The sequence below is a fragment of the Melopsittacus undulatus genome, chromosome 6 (assembly GCF_012275295.1).
Source record: "Melopsittacus undulatus isolate bMelUnd1 chromosome 6, bMelUnd1.mat.Z, whole genome shotgun sequence".
NCBI lineage: Eukaryota > Metazoa > Chordata > Aves > Psittaciformes > Psittaculidae > Melopsittacus > Melopsittacus undulatus.
The window spans coordinates 20,152,513-20,175,785 of NC_047532.1; the positions used below are offsets into that span (position 1 = coordinate 20,152,513).

The following is a 23,273-nucleotide window of genomic DNA, read 5'->3' on the forward strand; positions in this document are numbered from 1 at the left end:
TAACTGGATTAGATGTGGAAGATGTATTTCCACTAGAGAATAACCATCTTATCAGCCAATGCTGCATTTCTCAGCGGTCAAGTAGACACGGAGGCCTAGAAAATGCTCTTCTACAAGTGGTAATATAAATGAAGTTGCATCATTTGCACCGATTATCAAAGCAACAAGGAATTTTTAGCAACAAGAACAGAGGTGCTGAGAGGCTGCAGTCTGGGTTGATGGTCCACTGCCAGACCAAATAGCCCCCACTTACATATATTTACCCAACTTACTCAAAGTGATGGAGAACCCCTTACCACCCTCTGTACATGGCTCCAATGGCCAGCACTTGTTCTGAATGTTCCTATCTTCAGTTTCTAGAGTCTAGAAATGCTCTAGAGTCTAGAGCTTTTTGTTCCACTGTTATCTGCTCCACTGAAAAGCTCTTACTCTGCCTGAAGCAGGGAAGTTGCAGATTGTGCTCATGCTTTTCCCTCTGTCCTTCTGTCAAAAGAAATGCAGCTCTTGGATTATCCAAAAATGTGATACTTCTAATATTCTATAGTTTTCTTTCTTCTCCCCAAATACCCTCCCACTAAGTCTAAAATCAAATGGTTGTTATTTTCCCAGACTATTCCCTTGTTGGTATTCCCCACCTCCCAATAGCTTTGCAGCACCCAAGAGAACTCCTGATAGGCGGTAAACCCCTCCAATTTATATTTTACTGATGTTTCTCAGTGTAAAACTCATATACATTTTTTACCTAGCATTTTCAGCAGCAAAGCATGATGGAGATAAAAGCACCCCAATATATGGTACTAGCTAGAGCTTTTTCTTTAAGCAAAAACCTAACTATTCTTCATTGTTAGTTGACCTAATGATACTTCACTACCCTGGCTAGAGATTAGTTTCCTTAGGTTTGATAACCAGGTTGAAAAACACAAGAGAAGGGAAACTTAATTCCAAGTAGTGGTTCAAACTGCAAGTTTTGGGCCAGATACGTAAACTACACAGCACCCTGGCTACACATGAAACTGGAAGGTGCCCCATCCACAGATACTAGCTTGGAAAGCTGCAGCTTCAATGGTGACAAAAGCCAGCTTGGACACGAGGCTGGTACTGGTACATCACATAAGCTAGCTAGAACTTGGCAACATGCTCATTCCTGTAGCTGTCAGTAGGAAGTTTCTCTCCCATTTACCTGCAAGCATACACTGCGAGTAAGCATTAAAACATATTCAGAATAAGCCTACTGAATTTCAACTTCATTTGACCTATGTAACTGAGTGCTACAGCTAACCTACATAGAGATAGAGAGGGCCTCCTGTGTTGCTGTTCTAACACCAACTATCGTCTTCTGATTCACAGGACTAGGTAGCATGAGAACAAGGCCAGCTCTAGAGAGGCAGGAGAGCAAAATTATTTTTAGGCTGTGTTGCAATTGAAAAGGAATTCCTTTTTTAAAAATGAGTTTCTATGGTTTTATCAGTGCAACTGAGAGCAAAATACAGTTCACAGTTGTAAGATCACAAAACGCTGTTAAAAGAGATTGTCCTGTGAAGAAAATGGAACTTGGAACATGTCAGATGAGCTGCAGAAAAACACTGAAGATTATTCTGATGAATACAGTATTTCACAAGTCAAAGCATAAATGATAGCTCACATACGGTGTGTCAGAAGATGTGTTTGTACTAGGCGCAAACAGGGTGATGGATAGACTGTATTACAGACTCTCAAAATGTAAGTTGGATTTTGAGCCAGAATTTGAAGAAATATTCCTGTTTTGAAAAATAGGAAAGACGGAAGTGCTTAGTAAAAGGAATGGATTTAGATAATTTATGTTTGTGTTGAGGTTTTTTTGCTTGTGAGTAATACAATAATCCTTCAATGAAAACATATCTAGAGCAATTTCAGAAAGATCCTAAAGAAGACCAGGGCTCTATAATATCACCATTATTTACAGGGTTTTTTACTCCCATAAGGGACCAGCCCCTTTATTTGACTATTATTTTTATAACATAGTTTATGAAATGTCATACCCTTATAACATCTATTAAAAGAATACCAGGGCTGAAAGGCCAAACACACGTGTTAGTAAGCGCTGAAGTAGGACCGCCCTGCAACCTCAGTTCAGGATTTCTGTTGTGAACAGTGACTTTCTAATTTTCCCACAAGATTTTTCTTGTATCACCATATATCTAAGTGTTTTACAAAAAATCCTTTCATATTTAGAGCATCTCTGCAATATTTGGCATGTATTACACCATTTGACAGGGAAGAAAACAGGCAAAGTTGAATGCACAGCTTCTTTTGCCTCCTGATGCTCTACTGCAAGCACCTCAAGCTGAATTTTCAGCACATTTGTTAAGCTCACAGTACAACTCCACTGACTTTGCTGCTGCTGAACACCCACCTCTCCTGCTGAATACCCTGGTCTCTTGCATATTTGCACCAAAAGACTTAAATGTGTTTGGGAAATTCTTACCTAACCTGCCCAGCACCACATTGATCATTGAAAGGCTAAACCACCTCCTCAAGAGGTGTCTGTAATCAGGCAACCACTCTTCCTCCTTTCCTCTCTCCTATATCTCCTTGTTCTTCAGCTTCTGCAGCTACTTATACCAAGGCTGAATGTCTTGTGCTACAGAAATTAGCCTAGATCTCAGTCTTCCCTCTCCACTAGATAGACAGCTGTGTTCTAAAAGAGCCAGGATGTAACCATATAATTAAGGATAACATTTGCACAGGAGAACTGAATTAATGTTGAAAATGCAATCTTATTCTTGCACTTTTCTTAACCTCTGGCAGCTTGAGTTTTATAACCATAAAGCTCTTTCTAAAAGTCTTAGAGAATAACTTTTTTTTATTTAAATCAACTCAATTAAAAAGTCACCAAAAAATTAACTCAAGAAAAACTCCCCCAAACAGAGCAACTAAACCCAGAGCACAGTCCCCTAAGTGTGACTACAAGCTCCTGTAAGCTACTGTATTCTAGATCAGCCATTGGAGGAGAAAAAATGCCGTCTCTTATAGGGCTCCTGAACTATTTACACTTAACAAACCCAAAAGTGATTGAGGAGTTCTCTAATGGTTGTAAACCCTTTCTCTGCTGTTCCCAGTACCCATCACCCTTCAACCTCCAATACTGCTGCTCCTGCCATGTACCAAACTAGGCTACTAACTCCTTCCTGTTGTCCAGGTGGCTGGAAGAAGGAGAATGAGTTCCTGAGAGTCCCTGGTCCCCAGTCAACCTTTTTGTAGAGAAGCAATGGAAAGGCAAATCCTATTTGTTTCTTACATCCTTGGAGGTGCTGCATCCCAGCTAACTGTATGGGGAGGGCACCTGACCAGTGCAGGCAGCGCAGGGGAGCTCTAGTAGGACAGACTACGTCTAAGCACTGTGCAGCATTGCCAGTTTCCAACAGCCCTATGGAACATCAGACCAAGCCATGGGATGTCACAGAACAGCAGGAGCCATAACGGGCTGCCACAGTAACACAGTCTCATCAATTTCCAGACACTGCCCTCAAGAACTGGAGAATCTCAGCAAAATAGGGTGGGAGATTAGGGTATATTTTTTTAAAACAGGGATAAGACTCTGCATTTTCAGTAGCCTCATCATGAGAGTTATTTTAGCTGAACTTTCCAGCTGTGCCAAATACATGGCATGGAAAATATCAGCTCAAAGATGACAGTGTAAGGAAAACGATAGTGCATTTCCCCTTTGCTTACAACACAAAACATAAGATGATCCCAGCTAAAAGCACAGCTACCTGCTCCACTTAACGACAGTATGCTTGCACAAAAAGCAAAAAAAAAAAACAACCCAAACCAAAGCAAAAAACAATTAAAAAAAGCTAATTTTGCAGGTTTTGGTAACAATGCACGAGGACGTCCCAGGGCATCTGAGGACACCCATCAGCAAAGCCTTTTTTAGGGAGCTGAACTGGTTCACAAGTTTGAATACAAATAACTCCTCAAACAACACATATTTAGACTAAACTCTTGGCACATTACAACAAAAAAAAAGCTAAAGGATCACCACAGGAAGAATTATAGCCTAGAAAGCCCCATCGCTTTCCGAAGTTATCTTAAAGGGAGTCTCTGGGGAAATTTTTATATTGTTTTTACAGCAAGAGTACACAGAAAATCTCTCTTCTCCTATTTTGGCATCTTTGCTGAAATGAGAAGCCAAATAATTTGTATGTTCACTCAGTGTTCATATAGAATATATATAAATTATACAGGATTCTTAAGAAGGAGCAGGCAGGAAGGTCAAAATAAGGGGCTGGGAAGATGCTAACAAACTCCTGCCCTAGTTTCTTTTCTAGATTTTCATTAATAATAGGTGTTTTACAAACAAAAAGAGTTGTTAAGTAACATTATTTAATATTCTTAAAAGATGAGAATTTAAATAAACTGTAATCCCAACAGAATATTTACAAGTTTTTCCTAAACAATCAAAGTGCAGATGCCTGGGCCAGGCTTAGTATAGTCTGTACTTGTCAGTTATGCCCATGGCAGGGGGGTTGGAACTTCATGATCTTAAGGTCCTTTCCAACTCAAAGCGTTCTATGATTGTACGTGCAAAGTTAACTTCACAGAAAAAGATGAGAACACAGCAGAGGGACCAGCTGAGAAAAGCTTCCAAGCAAACCTATCAAAAGCCTTCTGCATGCAACAGTTTGGGCAGGTTTTTTTTCAATTGTATGTCTCTGATTAAGAAAATAAATAAAAAGTAAGATACTAACGCCTTTACAAACCTGGTCTTAACTAAGAAGAGAAGCAACACCCTTAGGTGTATCCTGTAAATGCACAACTGTAAGAATACAAATGGTACAGAAAAACCTGAGGTCTTCCCAGAATCTTTCCTGCTCACTACCTTCACATGGCCTGGTTGATTTTTCCTTTCTGTTGTCAGGACAAGTGTTCATATTAAATAACTGTGAGTGCTGAGGTAGGAGAGAAGCTGGATCTAGAGGGGGAGGAGGTCTGGGATTCGCACTGTATGAATACAGGAGCATTCTCTTCTCTTACACAAAGAAACTGCCATTTTTCCTGGGAAGAACCAGAAGCACAGAAAACACAGATGGAGCACAGGGGGAGAGATAAAATTTGGGAAGATAAAAGCACAAGGGGAGTTTAGCTACCTCACTGTTTATTATAGCAAACTGGAGATATAGGTCAGCCCCCTGTCCTGAAGCTCTCAGTGCTTAGAGGCAGAGAAAATATTAGATTGCTCAGACAGCACCAACTATGCAAGTAATCCATGGAGCCCGCCAAGGAACACATGTGTTTCAGGCATAAATCGTCCAATCTATTCCTTTCTGAATTAACATCTGTCATCATGACACTACTCAAAATGACTGAAGACTGGATCATATTAACAACCACACATTTTGGATAAATATTTACTGTTCAGATTTCTTTTATTTTTCCCAGTTTAAAGAAAAAAAATACAGATAGCAAAATTCCTGGAGCTGTGAAAGGGGAGTCTCTTTTTAGGCACTGATAGAAAGCATGTGATTTCATTTACAATATCAAATCAGTGTTTTCCCCCTCCTCTGTGAGTCTTTACACTGTATACGAATGAACTCACAGCATCCTGTGGTGTTGCAATGCTTTCCAAAGGACTCTTCTGGGGAATTTTGTTATGCTGGAGGTTGCTCACCTCAGAGATTCCACGAAGCCTTCTCCCTCGGGATGCAGAAACAGAGCTGGCTAATTGTACCCCAGGAAAAGAAAATTTGCTGTGACCTTTGCAGGCAACAGGATGAAGCAAATAACTTTAATGAAAAGCTTCTCAAGGGTATTACTGGCTTGCTATCCTGCTCCTCATAGTCAACAAGGGGATCATAGAAAGTGAAGGACAGGGGTCCTGAGAGACACAGGTCAGGATGGTGAGAAGGCAACACAAGACTCAGCCCTGCCCTGGGTACTCCTTGGAAACAGAATATTCCCAGCCACTGGATTAAGTTTGTATTTCAGAAAAAGCTGTCAGCAGTACGTGCTCGCCTCTGCAAGTGTGTCATTTGAGTGATACAGGCACAGATTTCTAGGAAATTACATCTGTCCAGGCTGATTTTATCCGGCTTCAGGTCCCAGCCACTACATTCTGCTATTTCTTATCAGCACTGCTCGAAAGGCCAAGAGAGACCCTGCTGATATCTTCCTTGACACCCTGCATACCAGGGAGCAGTGCCCCCTCAATCAGCAACTTCTTCCAGTCCTTTACTCTCATGCTGCTTGAGCAGAACTTTACCAAGATACCAAGTCTTGATTTTAAGACTTCAAGAGCAAATTCATCAAGCCTGTAGGGCAGATGTAGCAGAAATAATTATACCCATATTAATGTGCTGCCTTTCTTGATTCTTTGACTAGCTTCAGATATACTTCTTCCTGCTAAATTAAAGAGGCTTCTGAGAAAAAAATGTTCCCTCTAGGTAGATTGAGAGACACTACAAGTAAATCTCCCCAAAATCTCATGCATAAGCTAAATAAATTGAACTGAAATCTCTTGGACTAAGGAAGGCTTTGTAGACTTCAAATGATTTTGTAGTTCTTTACTGAAGTGTTAACACAGAACATCTTTATCCTACTAGCACTTGCATGAGCAGTTGATACCCTCTGGGTAATGTTTAATTGTTAATGGTATTCTCTGACTTTTTCCATGTGCTGGATTCCCAAAGTACTGCTCCAGTATTGAGGAACATGTGCTGCACATGTGAGCAATGCAATATCCTCAGCAGGCATGGGCTGCACTGGCAGTAAAAGCCATGGACGTCTGGGTGGAAGAGACACCCACATGTTTGCATGTGAAGCTGGGTGGAGATGCTGCTGTGCAAGCACTTACACTGGTCTGCCAGGTACCCAGTCATGTACATATGGGTCACTGAACATGTATGCCTTGGCCAGCAGGCAAACACCAGTGAGGGATTCAAGGGAGGACACAGCCTCGTGGGTATTCGTGGGGGGGGGAAATCTGAGATTATTGTGTCCAAGAAGGAGGCATAAGGGAGCAGGACATAAACTCACGGGCAACCAGGCAATTTTGTTAGCTCTGCTATTTATGGAATTGTGTTTCATTAAGATCAGCATCAGATTTGGAAGGAATTTCTTTACATTGCCTCACATATTCCAAACCTGTATGTGACCAATGCAACCAACCAGTACAACCTGAGTTTACATGCACTATGACCTTAAAATGCACCTACCAGCATTTGCATAATATTGATGTCTGAATATTGCGAGTCTGCCAAATAGGGCAAGTGCAACATGAGCATTCTCCTGATGCTTTTTCAAGACAGCTGCACTAGCTTTTCAGTTGGCCCCCGCTCATGCTGGCTTTGCAAAAGAAGAGATGTGGAAAAACTGCAACTCTTTAAATTATCCATCCTTTTAAACTCTGACTGAGCATAGATCAAGAAGGAAGGAGTGATCAAATATCTAGTAAAGGACAGCAACTGTCGGTTGGATGGCAACAGACATCAGAAGAGATTAGGAAATGACAATTTTAGGAAGAAATTGTCTCAAGGTAAAGCAGAACGGTGAGGCAGTTCCAGAAAGGATGTAATAGAATCATAAAATGGTTTGGTTGGAAAGGAGCTTAAAGACCATCTACTTCCAACCAGCCAGAGGCAGGGACGTCTTCCACTAGACCAGGTTGCTCAAAGCCCCATCCAGCCTGGCCTTGAACACTGCCAGGGATTGGGCAGCCACAGCTTCTCTTGGCAACCTGTGCCAGTGCCTCAGCACCCTCATAATAAAGAATTTCTTCCTAATATCTAATCTAAATCTACCCTCTATCAGTATAAGGCCGTTCTCCCTTGGTCCTATCCCTACATGCCCTTGTACTCAAGGCGGGATCTCATGAGAGCAGAGAGAGTAGAGGGGCAGAATCATCCCCATTGACCTGCTGGTCACACTTCTTTTGATGCAGCCCAGGACATGGTTGGCTTCCTAGGCTGCGAGTGCACACTGCTGGGTCATACTGAGCTTCTCGTCATCCAACACCCCCAGGTCTTTCTTCTCAGGGCTGCTCTCACGCCATTCTCTTCCCAGCCTGTAGTTGTGCTTGGGATTGCCCCAACCCAGGTGCAGGACCTTGCACTTGGCTTAGGTGAACTTCATGAGTTCAAAACCTCTCAATCTTGTCAAGGTCCCTCTGGATGGATCCCTTCCCTCCAGCGTGTTGACAGCACCACACAGCTTAGTGTCATTGTTAAACTTGCTGTGGGCATACACTGTCCATTTCATCAACAAAGATCTTAAACAGCACCAGTCTTAATACTGACCCCTGAGGAAGGTCACAAGTCACTGATCTCCACTTGGACACTGAGCCGCTGTCCACAACCCTTTTCAGTATGATCATCCAGCCAATGCCTCATCCACTGAGTGGCCCATCTGTCAAATCCACGCCTCTCCAGTTTAGAGACAATATGTCCTACTAAGGCAATGATTCAGTCTCTTCAGGGGGTAAATTATGCTTGGGTTTTTTCATTCAGGAATGATGTGAAGGAAGAGGAACTACAGAAGAATAAAAATTCATCTGGAGCTCTCCAGTTTTTCACATCACAGCTAGGATTACTGCGCCAGAAATGAAGATGATGTTGTCTTGGCAGATGTGGAATAAAGGTTCTTTAAGGACTACCAAAGCCTAGAATGAGTAATGCTTCTTATCTTTAATAGGAAGCATAGTGCAAGGAAGACTGGGGTTAGGTAACAGCAAGCAAAGCAATAGACAAAAAAAAGACAAAACCCATGTGTGGGAATGACTGGAAGGGTATACACATCAACAGCTTTCATTTTAAGGAGAAATTGTCTAAAATTGGGGTAATGTATTTTTCCTACAAATACAGATATTTTGCAAACTTTTGATACCTGGAATTTTTGATCCAGAAATTAGGGTAGTTACAACTAGTTTTTTAATTCATCTGCCCCAGAAGCTTTGATGAATGTGGCTACAAGCTTGTGGATATTGGTGATGATCCAGTCCAGCTGAACAAGTTTAAATGTCCAACATGCATCCATCTGATAATATTAAATGCTGTGAAGGCACACTGCAATGGCATCAGCTGATGCTTGACAGTGTACTTACAGACACTAAGTATGCCTGGGTGGGAACAGCCCTCAGCTATGTAGCGACCTGCCTAATCTTATTATGCTGTTGCATGCAGGTATGTATAAAGGGCAAGCTCCAGCCTGCACTTCCCATACCAACAACCTTCCTTTAGGAATCTGGCCAGGAAGTCTCCCCCCAAGGCCCATGTTGAAAACTGGGTCAGTTGTCTACTGAGGCTCGTGCATGGTCCTCACCACAGTGCTATCAAAAGCTTGTTAAAGGCTATACAAGCCAGAAGGAAGGTCTTCTCTCTTCTGGTCAGCAGGGACAAGATTTTATACAGCATATCTATATATTTTCCAGCTTCTTTTCTAACCATGACTGGAAAAAAACTGGCTGACCTTCTCTCACAGGACACCAGCATTCATAGTTTTCCTTATGTCTTCTGGAAATGGCTCTAATCTCATAGGCCAGTCACAGAGAAGGATCTATTTTTTCCTTGGTTCCCTTGGGCCATTCCCACCCAAGCACTCCATTGAGGAAAGCAGGTCCTGACCATGGGAGCACAAGCCCTAAGGCAGTATGCACTAGCTTTCTGCACAGCTAGAGACCAAAACCTAAAAAGAGTTGAAGTTGTCCAGTCATGCTGGAAAGACAAACTAACTTTCCCAGCTACTCTTTGTCAAAGGAGTACAGAATATTCTCCATAGAATACATCATGCAGACTCTCCCTCCTCTTCTAGTCCAAGACCCAGTAGGAGCCAGAAGAGCCTGTTTCATTTCTTTCCACTTTATTGCAAAGCATTTTCTCTGCTTCAGCGTTTAGTAACGGTTCAGCTGGCTTGACTGAAGTACTGAACCATCCTGATGATGTGATAAGGTATTCTCTAATATCAGTTCCTCCTAAAACCCCCCCATTCTTTGGGAGTGGAAATAGCCTTCTGCACTGTGTGCTAGGATCACAGGACAGTCATCACTGAAAAGCCTTTCTTGCCTCTTTCCCAGTGCAAGCCTCATCATGTCCTTTATGCACATTGGCTGCCTTACTCATCAACCATACCTTCCTATATAATACTTCTGAAGGGATTAGTTATAAATGGCTATTTATGTGAAAACTCAAATTTGTGAGAGAAATGGGACAACCTTTAGGCTGACTTCACAATTAAAAAGCTCTTTTATAATGGAGCAGCAAGTCCAGCTTCTGTCCCATTCCACTCAAATCCAAGGAGAGCAGGAGGACAGAAGGCAATCCCTACCCAGGCATATTTCTAAACAGATGGGCTAGAGCTCTGCCTCAGCACAGGATCAGGCATCACGAATCTGTAACCAAGCTTTGCATTCATAATGCATTAAGACAACCAGTGGTGGATTTACAGCTCCACCAAAACCAGATGAAGAATCTTTCTCACAGTCCTTAAAAAACTGAGAAGACCAAGTGTATACAAAATAGTTTAAAGCAACAAGCCCTTGGGAGGAGGGAAGGGAAAGAAAATGCTTGCAATCAAGAAGCAGACTCTGGAGTGAAACTGCCAGTGGCAGTGCTCACTCCATTGGTGACCAAAAGCAAGGGATAGCACTGGAAAAAGCAGGTTCTCCCTCCCTAGACTAGACCCAGAGAAATTGTCTCCTCAAGTGCTTGGCTGAAGTTCCAAACAAGTTGGAAATACATACATACGGATGAAGCTTTACTTGGGGTTGGACAGCAAGGACAGATTTACAGCCTCACTATTTTTCTCAAGCCAACAGGAGGAGCAAGGTGGCTCCTAAGGTTTTTTTCCGACATGCAAAACAGCCCACAGGCAAAGCTAGATCATAATCCAAGGAATCTACGGTGTACTGTGAGGTTGTGACGTTCACAGTCTGCCCAAGCAAACACGTAGCATGACAAGGCCATTAACTAATGGAAGAAGAAGCTCTAAACAAAAGCTCAGCAGACAGTGAGGACTCTGGCAGCAGTCCGGCCTTGGCTCTAGCACAGTAACATAGGCTGATCAAAGCAGGAAGTATTGTGACATACATTTTAGCAGGACTAGAAGTAACCTGTTGACTTAGGCAGGAATGTAGCTGCCAAATAAAAGGTTAAACAAAATCTGCCCTGCTGCCACATCCACAAGATCTCCACAAGCAGCAGCCACCACATGCTGTAACACACTAGGAGGGGTTATGTCGTGCCCACTGCTGGAGTCTCAGCATCTGCTGGAGGATGACTGCTCCTCAGATGGCACCAGTGCTGTGTGCGAGTTGTCAGAGGCATGCCCCTGCAAGGGACAGACAGCCAAACTTGGCCTCGCTTGCAGGCAGGTGCTCACTCGCTCCTATGACTTTCACTATCAAAGGGAGCTTCAAGGTGCCGCAGGCACTCCCTGCACAAGTGACTCCTCCTGGCAAAGGCTGCAGAGATTCCTGCTAGAAACATCCGCAGGCTCATTATTACATGTGAAGGAAGCTTGTGAGCTGCCAACTTCTAGTTAAACCTTTGCCCTCACTTGGCTTCTTTACCACCATGTGCCAGATGTTCGGGGAAGTGAGTCCCAGCAAGCAAGATCGCTCCTTCTGATTCACTAATGATGGGCAGAAAACCACCCTGGAGTCAGCCTCAGCACCAGGATGCCATGGCTGGTTTGCATAACTGGCATTTATAAATTCTTCTGTTTGTTTCAGGATGTGTCTACTCTCCACACAATAAACTTTCACCTTTTTGACTGCTATTTTAATAGAGAAGTGCAGTATATGGCCAAACCACCCTTCCCTTTTAATTCCTCTGGTAGTTTGGGTATTGAGGAAGACCCTTGATCACTGAGAGACCCAGGGTGATGCCGGGTGGTACAGCAGTGAGAAGCAGCAGGGTGAATCACAATACATATACGGGTAATGCCTCTTGGCAAAAAGAGAAGTCCAAGAGAAAGTATAACTGTTCTGAGTGACTGTACATGAATAATCCACCTCTGGGGATGCATTAGGAGCAGCCCTTTCACCAGAGAAGGGATGCCTGGAAGTGCAGCTGGCTCTTGCAGCAATGACTGCAAGGCAGTACTGCCAGACCAGTCACCACAGACACACGAACAACCCACATCTGTGACCCTTCTGCAGTAATCATGGGTTCATGAAACTGCAGGCTGTGGGACTCCAACCCACTTCCTTTCCACTTAGATATTGACAGTCAGTATGGTGCAATACTCCCCTCTGCTAACCATGTCACCTTTACCCCATTCCATGCTCCTTTCCCCCCTTTTTTTTGCAACAAGTGTAATTATCTTCTCCTTCAGTTAGAATAAACTTGTCAAATGAATGAAATCAGATTACCAGGGTTTTAGCTGCTCAGATTTACCCATCCTTCCCCTTCTTAAAGACAGCTCTGTACTCCCCAGTGACACAGTACTGCCCTAACTTGTGGCAAGACTCGCAAATTTGAGTGCCATCTCTCCCAGAACTCTATGATGGAGACTACCTTTATTTTGCTACTGATGTTTAGCCAAACTGGTCCTTTTTCTAGATTAATCTTTTCTCTCAAGCTTTTGTTTGCTTCCAGATATTTCTGGTTTAGTGTGAAATAAAAAACAGATGAGCTTTTGCTTTTCTTTATTTGTTCATATTCCAACTACTCCTCTTTCAGGATACAGTGGCTACCAGGGCACTGAGACATAATGCAGATCTTTGGAAGGCTGTTGCACCAGACTGTATGTAACACACAAAATCCTCTGCCTCGCTGTTCTGCTGCTGCTTTGACATCACACTGATTCTTTTTCCTTGTAATATCTCCTGAAAATCTTCCTCTCTACAAAGCACTCATCCCTTCCTCACTATGCAAGTGCTGCCAAAAGACTAACATAAGACAGCAAATCCTTCTCAGCTGCACAGAGAATAAATTTATCTGATCACTGACCTCTGCAGCAATAAATAGCCATTCGCCTTTCATTTACTCTCTCAGATAAAGTCCTTTTGATTTCACTTACTCGAGAGAGGACTAAGCAAGGATCTTAGTACTTGGCCGAGAATCTCTGATCAAGCAGGTCTAAGCAGCTTGAGGTCTGGTGTCTGAAATCTCATACCCAGCCTGTGACTGTACCATCAACACATGCAGTTGCCATCAACATTCAGGGGTAAATGAAACATCAGAGGGCAGAGAGTTCAGCCCATTTTATTTGAGGAATGTGTCCACTTCCACAGCAGTCATGTTCTTCAGCAGGATGCTTCCATCTCCCCTATCTCTGTCCTGAGGTCAGACTCTTGACTGTAACCACTGGTTTGCAGTGGAGATGAAGTTTTGCAGAGGGACAGTCCTATGTCAGTTAAGGAACAACAGTGGCATACAGAGCTCCCAGGTCAAGCAAGTGCCTCTAGATGAATTCAGGAAAAGAATAAACTCTCTTTTTCTGGATAATGAGCTGAGAGAGAAACAGAAACTCTCCACAGAGAGTACTGGGCAGCGATTTATCATTTTAAACTTACTACACACTGATAAAATACTAACACTCTCTACCAGAACAAACAGACGCCTACATCTTATTCCCAGGGCACTGCTAGTTGTCCATCAGATCATTTCTTCTAGCTAAGAGACAGCACATTTTGCATTGGTTTCCACAAAAAAGGCAGCTGTTCTAGCCACCTGCTTGCAGCTAAAGCCAGTGACAGCAAGATCCCAGCCTCAAACAGAGATCAGACTAGAGAGAGCAAGACAGATGTTTTCCAGTCACCTGGACTGCATCCCAAAGTATTCAATGAACTGGCTCAGCAGCCTCAAAACCCAGCAATTATTCCCTTTGGGAACTTCTGTAGAACAGGTAAGGTGTCACAGGATTGAAAAATGCACAAAAGCAGTACCTAGCCTTAAGAAAGTAAAAAAAAAAGGGAAGAAAGTTGATTTATTATTTCAATTCTCAGAATATCAGGATTAATTATTTATAAGCACATGAAAAAAACTCCAATCCCAAACCCACGAAGATTGAGTAGCAGCCCAGGTGGATTCGTCAAGAACAAACCATAATTAAAAAAAATAAAGTATTTCTTTATACAGGAAAAAAAAAGTATCACAGGGGAGAAGCAAGACATGAATTGGAATTCAGTGAGGTTTCTGACATACCGCTTTCACAAACATGCCAAAAAATGTTATTAATGATACCACATATAATATTACAACTTCAGAAGTAGCCAAAAACAAACCCAAACCTATCTAGAAGGAGTTCTCAGTGGCTTCACTGTAGAAATGGAAGGATGTTCTTACTTTGGGATCTGCCTAGGAACCGACTTTGTTTAGTTTTCATTATCAACCTGGAGGATGAAATAAAAAATATGTTTATTGAAATACAGAAGACATGAATCTGGAAAGAATGGCAGGTATGCTGGAAAGCTCTGCCAAAAGAACTTGGCAAACAGAAGAAGTGCTCTGGAAGAAAGAATTGGTAGAGACAAGTGCACGGTGCTGCTCTTTGGCATGAAGGAGGAACAGCACAAGCACAGGGTGCAGAACTGGGAAGGATAATGCTTTTCAGTTCTTCATGAAACCTGGAGTCTCAAGCAGCTGGACACTCACTTTCAGTCCTATGCCACTGTGGAAAATACAGTCAAAACAGCGGATGCATAAAGAATGAGAACTGAGAGGCTAGTGAAGTAGTGGTTTGCTCCTCTCTAATTGCTGTACTCTGGACATTTTTGGGCACTGCTTTAAAAAAAGGATGAATCAATTGCAGGCATTCAAAAGAGCAACAGGAACTGAGATCTGGAAAACATCACCTACAAAACCTGAAAATAATGGAGTGTTTATTCCAAAGAAATGAAGGATAATGAGGCCAACCGCAAAACCATTGAACATGCAGTGCAAGACACACAAGTTCTTTCTGCTCTCTGGCAAGCTGGGCACTGAAGCACACAGTTAAGATCACTGCATTTTCTCTCCCCAGTCTTCTAACAAGTTTTAACAAACTACATACTGCATTTTTCCAAGAGCAAGGGATACCATATCAGAATCCAGTGACAATCGCATGACTGCAAGAATCAGGTGGAAATTCAATTTGTTTTGAAGTAAACCAATCCATCCTTTGAACTTCAAACTAAATGCTAGGAGTCCCTACAACTGCCTTCAGGTTGCAAGACACTGACACTTCCAGGGCTTTCCCTTGCCCAGAAAGTACAACAAGAGTGTGACATAAACCAAAGAAAATTACTTTTGACTCAATTACTCATGTTATGAAGGCCTGTGCTTGTGCTTGCCCAGAGGCTGACAGGTAACTTCATCTGTCTGGTACCAGGAAAGCAATTGCAAGTTGGTGCCAGTGTGAGACAAAAGCAAAGTATGAGCCCTTAAGGCCATCTATGTAACAACTGAATACAATTATATCCCCAGACTTTCATTCTGTATACGGTGAGCAGCCAACCTTCTCTGTCTCTAAACACAGGATATAACATTCCATCCCCTGAATCCATTTGTCTGATTATGTGTTGAAAAATCACTAAAGAAGACCTGAAAACAGATATATATAATTCGTAAAACAAGAAGTATACCCAAATAGAGGGCATTTATTCTGGATTTCACAACAACAGATAAAGACAAACCATCAACTGAATGAGAAGTTACAACCTGATTCTATTTAGGATGGGTGAATTACAGAGAACAACCCTGATTAGTAACAAGCCCATGGTACTTCAGAAGGGCACTAATGCAACTGACTGGGACAAAATATTTACATGGGGAAAGCAGTGGATTTACCATTTCAGTCTGTTAGTTTTAGAGATGATACTGTTCTTCTGGGTGATACTTCAAACACAAATCATGAATCTCAGTGCAACAATAACTGAGCAAAATATGATGGCCTGTGCCATCCAGGAGGTCACATAAAGTTTGGATTATAGCCTTTTCAATTACTTGTGCTGGCTCCTGTGCCATCACATCCTTATTTGCAAACTCCCATTGTTTCCCCTTGCCATTGCTCTTTCCTCTGCTCTTAAATCCCAAGAGTCCATAAACCACACAAAACCCAGTCCTTTTATATACTCTTTAAAATAAATAAAAATTAAATTAATTGTTCATAGTACACATTAACATAATCTTGAACAGAAAGCCTCATCTGTGGTGCAAGGTCAGGTTACAGGGATGTCTTTGTAAATAATATTTAATTAAAGCTGAAATCCATGGCGGTAAAAAAAAAAACGTCACTTAAATGCAGCAGGACACACAGAGGAGCTCTCAGATCAAATTGTGGCAAATATGACTGTGATATCACATCTGCCCACCATTTGTAATTAATGACCTCCACAATGACAGCTGACAGTGTTCTTACCACTTTCTCCTTGTAAACAATGTATTTCAGCCACTTGAAATCCTGCCATTTGAATCCTGCCAGAACAAACAGGGAATCCTTCTCATACTGCTCCATTTTCTGGATTGCACCTTCAGGATATGTGATCCGCAGTGTTGTCTTGCCACCCACATCTTTTTCAAAGCCCTTCACTGGTGCAGAGTTCAGCCTGCAGGGCAACCAGAGAAGACACTGTCATGGATTCCCACTTCCACTCACGAATGTTGATGATACAGCAATGACTGCTGGGCAAGAGCTCCCTGTACACAGCTGTTAGAGCAGCGAACATTAACTCTTGCAGCTCTTCATCACAAACATTTGTGAAACTTTATACCAAGTCACAACAGTTTAATTAGAAGCTATTTAAATTACTACATTGAATGCAATGCAAAGCATTTCTGCATATCCCCTCTTGTGATTTAAATAAGGTTAGAAGCTTTAGAAAAGGAAATGGAAAAACATTGTCCTTGCAATTTAGAGTTACAAAGTAACCAATTATATTTTATCACTGCTTTTGCTCATGGGGTTATTCCGCTACAGATGCAGGACCCTCCACTTGTCTTTGTTGAAATTCATTAAGTTCTTCTCTGCCTGTCCAGGTCTCACTGAATAGCAGCACAGCCTTCTGGTGTACCAGCCATTCCTCCCAGCTTTGTATCATCAGCAAACCTGTGGAGAGTGCACTCTGTCCCCTCATCCAGGTTACCGATGAATAAGCCAAACAAGACTGGACACAGTACTAACCACTTGGTGAATCCATGTTGACTATTCCTGATAACCTTTTCCTCCACATGCTTACAGGTGTCAATCAGGGTGAGTTGTTCCATCACCTTTACAGGGATGGAGTTGAGGCTGGTCAAACATGGCAGTTTAAGCAAACTGAAACTGGTCTCATGCTCCAACCTCAGTCCAGAGCTTATACTGCTCATCTTCCCTGCAGTGAGATTGTTTAGGAAACTAAACCAGCTAATAATTAAAAAAAAACAAAGGAAGAATCTTCACCTGGTTTAATTCCCCAAACTGGTCCATCCAGAAGGCAGAAGCTGCCCTGCAATGCCAATGCAAAGGAAGGGGTTGGGCTGCATAGCTGGGTAAGGCTCAGAACCACTGCAGTCTTGCTGACTCAGAGGGCTTTCTGCTATGGAAGTGCATCACAGTCTGAAAACACCCAAGCACACACAGCTTTGCTCTTGGGCACAGTGATTTCTAAGGGAATGCTATGTATTCAGCTGTGCTTTTGTCAAACACTCCTCAGGGACAAAGTTTTCTCCCTTCAAAAAAACAAACTGTTCTGGCGTTAATAGCAATGATGACTTTCATAACACTGAAGTTATTCAGAACTTCTATTCAAAACTAGAAACCCAAAGCTGAGGAAACTTCATGTAACTTGGAATACAAATCTTGCTGACATCAAACAGCAGCCCCTGATGGAACAGCATTGCCTGCTTGAATTATTGCAGCCTTCTTGACTTGGGGTAGTTCAATATACTGGAAAGCGCTTATGGACTGCAAATTTTGCCGTGTAGGAATGTTAATGAGAATCTGAATTTCTCTTTTTTAGCCTGGGTAAGCAGTTTAGGTGGGAAACCTTTCAGTAGAAGAAAATCACTGTACCCAGTCTGAAATTCTATTCAGAATTAAGGAGAATAAATACCTTTGTATTTTTTAGTAAAAATGCTTGTTTCATCGTTAGGAATAAAACATTAAAGGGAAAACAACTTCAAAATTGGCACCACCACAATATATACAGGCGATGAAGCCTTTTTTTTGTGGTTTATAAACCCTTGCTTTGTGCCCTGACTTTGAGGTATCTAGACCAGACTGCCTGCAAAAACAAGTGCTCCCAGCCAGCCTGATCCTTTGCTTTTTCCTCTGTTGCTGAGAGTGCATTCACACATCACTCACTTTTGCTATGGGCATTATTTAAACTTCAAGGCTTTGCATCACTCTGGGGTAGATGACCCTACATAATGGCATGCGGCTCTAATGGTAACAGAGATATATATGATGAAGTACTATGTAGAGAAAACTAGTTAGACATATTTGCATCTGTTGTCTTGAAGTTGAGGAGAAGGTTAGCGTCTGCAGTCATTTTAAATACCAACGTATAGCTCTTTGGCAGGGTTCTCCCCACCCCCAGTTGCTGGGTTTGCTGTTTTCATGCTTACCTTGTTAAAGCTCCCCAAACTTGGGACCCCCTTTGTATCTAGACAGGAAGCAAAACAAACCATTTCCCCAAGTAAAATGAACTCAGGTCTCCAGCAAAGGGCCAGAGTGTAAGTTGCTGATGGAGTCCTAGTGATGGAACCCTGCTAACAAGCCAGCACTGTCAGCCCCATGGGCAGTGCCCCAGGGGCAGCGCAGGCAATGGAGCAAGAAATATTCTGGCAGCCACAACCTGTGTTCACAAAGGTGCACACTACACAGCTTGAACCCCTTCTCAGGCAGGACTTGCTGGTGGTTAGAAACACAGCTAAAGGTTAGAAAAGCTCAGCTAGGATGCCAGGTCTCTTCGCACTGCCCACGGACAGGCAGTTTTCTACATAAGGAATTTCAGACTGGTTTTCTCCCTGTACCTGCTGACAATATAGGGAGCTCAGAGACACGAACTCCTAACCTTTGCACCACAAAGACCCTCACAGATATCATTAAAGTACCATCATCAGGTAAATCCCTATCTCATTTTAACCAGGTATTTTCTGACATACACTTGTTATTCCCCTGTCTACAATCTATTTCAAGGAGGCATTTTAGAACACCAATGACTGACTGCTGCAAGAAGTTCCTGCCAGATAATCAATGTGACAGCTGGGAATAATGTCTGCACTGAAATCTGATAATATTCAGTTAAAGAAAAACCGTAACTCACTCCAAACTGGTTTACAACTGTCAAAGCTGATCGTATCTCTTCAGTACAAGATCAAAACTTCTTGTTGCAATTAGCAATCCTCACATGGTAACACATGAGGCATAAAAGAACTCCACATGCTGCCCCACCACTCCTGTGGTCGCAAAAGTACCAGTTTCCCCCTCAAAATTCACCTCCTAGGTCCCAAAATCTGATCCTTGGAAAGCATTTTGCAACCCATGAAATAAGATACTGTAACCCAAAGGAATTCTCCAGCTTCCACAGGAGTTAGGAAGCAGTTGGATACATTTAAGAAGTCTATTCTCACCGCCTCTGCAATCCCACATCCAAGCACATGGCTTCACTTAACCTTTACAGTTGACTTTTTTCTCCTTTATTCATCCCACAGACAGCACAGGTGCTTAGCTGCCCTCTTATCCTCTCAGCTTGCAAACTGATTTAGATTTACTGATGTGGAGAGAAAAGGTTGAACTTTCCATTTGGAAATTAAATAGTGGACTTTCTGATGTAAATCTTGGTGGGTGGCTTAGTCCAGATTGATTGAAACGGTTCTCTTGCTACTTTTTGAACAGTCTGAGCCCAAGAAAAGGCTATAACTGAATTTTAGTTCAGCTCAAATAACTGGAAGTCACCAGACTATGACGGGTAGTAAGAGCTCTTTGCCATCAACTAATAGTGAAATGAACTAGGAGAAGGGCTGTGAAAGCTTCATCCTCTTCTGAACAGTCATCCCTGTGTCTGGAGCTCTGCTGGGAAGCAGGGAACTGTTCAGAGGAACAAAGGACTGAAAGGGATCTTCTTAGTCTTTTTGTCCAGAGTTAGAGGGTATTTATTACTATGTGTATGTTCTATTCTTTCCTCATGTGCCCATTACTAGCACATGGGAGAGAAAGGAGACCATGCTAAATGATACCTTCACTCTGCCTTAAATTCTTTTACTAATCCCTTTCTTTCTTCCACCTTAGTGAAGAATTTGCTATTTGCCACCATGTCTCATGGTTGACTAAAGTTCAGAGAGATGATATCAGCTACATGCCATTTAATACAAAATCAGTTATCTAACTAAGTTAAGAAAACAAAATAGACTACGTTAAACCAGCTTTTATAAACTTACACTGCAGTTTAACCCACTTTTCGTATTTACCATCATAGGATTTTGTTACTCATGATTCAGAACCTGCTATAAAGCCCCGTTTTATTCCAAGTTAGACTAATGCATCTGTAGCTCCCTAGAGCATGTCCCCCCTTCCTCCTACACACTCTCGCTCTCCATTAGTATAGCTATTACGTTTGTTAATCTCCAGTCACCCAGAACACCTCCCTGACTTGAAAGATTTATTACTAAGAGTTATGACTAGACCTGTGATTTCACATATCGGCACGTTTTTCAGCCATTCTGAGATGGCAATAATACAGGTCTTCAGCAAAAACAAGAAGTCCTAACTTTCACTGTTGTTCTTTCCATTCTTATGGCACTCTGCTTCTGCTCCCTTATTCAACATCATCATCCCATCATCCTCAGTGAAACAGGCAAAGTATCCACAGTTTCTAGGACCCACCTACAGGTGTTTAATCATTACTGGGTCCTCACTCATGAAAGGTTATTGCTTCCTAAGACTCTATACTGCAGCATTTATTTTTTCCCATCCTAACTGCAAAGTGTAGTTCTCAGGGACCACTAGACATGCATAACCAATAACGCTTCCCTAAGGTACCTAAGGGGATACATCTGGGAGCAGACCTAAGAGTACATTTTACAGCTTCAGCACCTAAGGGCATCACAAAAGCAGCAGCTTTTAGGAAGCAGCTATGAAGAGCAGATTCAAGTGGGATCATAGGAGAGATCACATTCCTAAACACTTGTGGAAAACAGAATGCTTGAGGAGTGCCTTTACCTTTTGATGTGATCACCATTTATAACAAACATATGCTCTTAGTTTTTTTTCCCCTCCGTATTAATGTTTTCATACAAATGGATATTGTCACTTTAGTAGCTTGCCTGCATAGTATGGGAACTGATACTAAGTATATGACAAAAAACTGTTACGCCAAAGACTCACCTGACAACAACATCATAGTCATCGATTTTTAACCCCAATGACTTATTTGCAAGTACTCCACCATTTCCCACAATAATACATCGCCGGCAGCTGAGACTGTGGAAGAAACAGAGAGAAGAGGAGATTTTTGTAACATAACTTCAAATATACCAAGATGCATGTATTTAGTTTGCACCTATCTAAGAACTACAGGAAACCTTTCGCAACAGTAAGAATTAAGGGGAGGACAGAGACACACTCGATCCCCAGCTCACCCCATCATGCCCAGGCATTACATGTGATAAACTGCTTTCAACACCTCACCCCATGTGTGGCCTAATGAAATGAGCTGTCAGGACAAGCAGCTCCTCTCCCCCCACACCCCTGTTATGATGGGCTTGAATCAAACCCATCTGTTTACTTAAACCTTCTCATTATTCATTTAGCACTGAAATAACAATAAACCAAAAGCTTCGTGAGGAAGTCGTCTCTCCAAGCAATTTTTTGAGTGCAGGCAGATCTTGCCAGGTTATCTGGGGTGTGCTCACCTTGCTGAGTGCAAAATTGTTGCAGTAATCATGAGACTTCAAGAGATAGAAAAACACTGAATGGATAGGAAAAGGACACTCCACCCCTCCTCCTAACCAGCAGGAAACATATATGGAGACACAAAGGGTGAGGAAGGGGAAGGAAAATAACCTTAATTAACAAAGAAACAGGAAAGAGAAGGAAGAGAACAGTTTCTTGTGGAACCGCAAGTCATGAGAACTCTCTGCAGCAGATGTTAAAAAGTGATTTTGTTTTGAAGACAGAGAGAGGACTTCTTTCCAGCCATCTAATCCCAAATGCAGCTGGCTCTTCTGGCAACATGCCTCCACCTCTGGTAGTTCACTGAAGGAATACGTGTCTGCAGAGCCTTTTTCGGAAAGGGTCCAAGGCAATCAGTTGTTTGGAGCAGATCTCTGGGCTAGAAGGCCTTCCTAGTCCCAGGCATAGTCAACTCATCTCTCCTAGGCTGTCATTGCTGTGATCAGTCTAAAAAGCCAGTGTGAAAAAGCTCTACTTATGTGATGTCTGTCTTTGCAGCGTAGGGCTGCAGCACGCTTAAAGACTCTGCTAAACCACTGAGGGTTATCCTGCTGACAGAGCCATTAGCTGCAGATATGTGCAGAATTAAGAGCACCAAGAAATACTCAGAACAGCTTCCCCAGCCCATATTAAGTTTCACTGCAGTTCCCAGCCTTTCCAAAAGAAAAAACCTCCTCAAGAAGATGGACGTGCTAACCCAGTGTTCCCCCCAGTAGGGGCCGAAGAAGGGTGGGTGTTTGTGATAATAAAATCACAATAGAGAAAGAACTTTATAGACAATGGTACAATAAAAAAACCCCAAACACTGTTCTGGCAACAAGGAGAAAGCAGAGACATGATCTGGATCAAGCAGAATATTCTGTCAAGAAGGAAAGAGAAAAGTCATCCCCAAGTGCACCCAATTGAGTGTCAAAGATGTAAACACTTTTGTCAAAAACCTACTGTAATTCTACATTTCCTTCTTTGAGGAAAAGGTGCTGTAAGGAGGGAAAAAAGACATAGTTCAGTTCTGGCCAAGCGAAACTTCATCTGAAAATAACACTCTTTTGATGATTACAGTAAGAAAGTTTGACCTCCTAAACAACAGACCTTTCCTTTGGGTGAAATACTGTAATTTCTCTACTCACTTGTCTCTAAGCCATAACTTTGTTTTAATTCTACATTTTGGAGAATACCACCACACTAAAATCCAAAGGCTCCAAGCTATAGACAATCCCTTCTGCCCCTTTCCACTTACTGTTAGGATGCTAGCTCTAACCAACTTAGAATACAGATGTGTTTGTTTCAGCCTCAAACCACTTAATCGCATTGTTCCCTTCTCTGCTAAATTAAAGCACCATCTACTGTTAGTAGTTCCTTCCACATCTGCATGTGATCCACTTACCGACAAACCAGTGTGAAAACATCTGCCTCTAGGTGGATAATCAGTCACAGGGCAGATACAC

At 42.3% G+C, this 23,273-nt stretch overlaps 1 protein-coding gene across 9 annotated transcripts in view; it reads right to left on the reverse strand.

The window, feature by feature from the left end:
* Positions 1–23,273, reverse strand: part of ST3GAL3 (ST3 beta-galactoside alpha-2,3-sialyltransferase 3) — a 202,172-nt gene that overhangs the window by 32,600 nt on the left and 146,299 nt on the right. For all 9 annotated transcript variants that reach the window (XM_031050734.2, XM_031050735.2, XM_031050739.2 and 6 more), the window contains 2 exons: positions 21,262–21,357; positions 16,315–16,501 (listed from right to left, as the gene is read on the reverse strand). In XM_031050734.2, the coding sequence (XP_030906594.1) occupies positions 16,315–16,501; positions 21,262–21,357 (283 nt within the window). The remainder of the gene's footprint in view (positions 1–16,314; positions 16,502–21,261; positions 21,358–23,273) is intronic.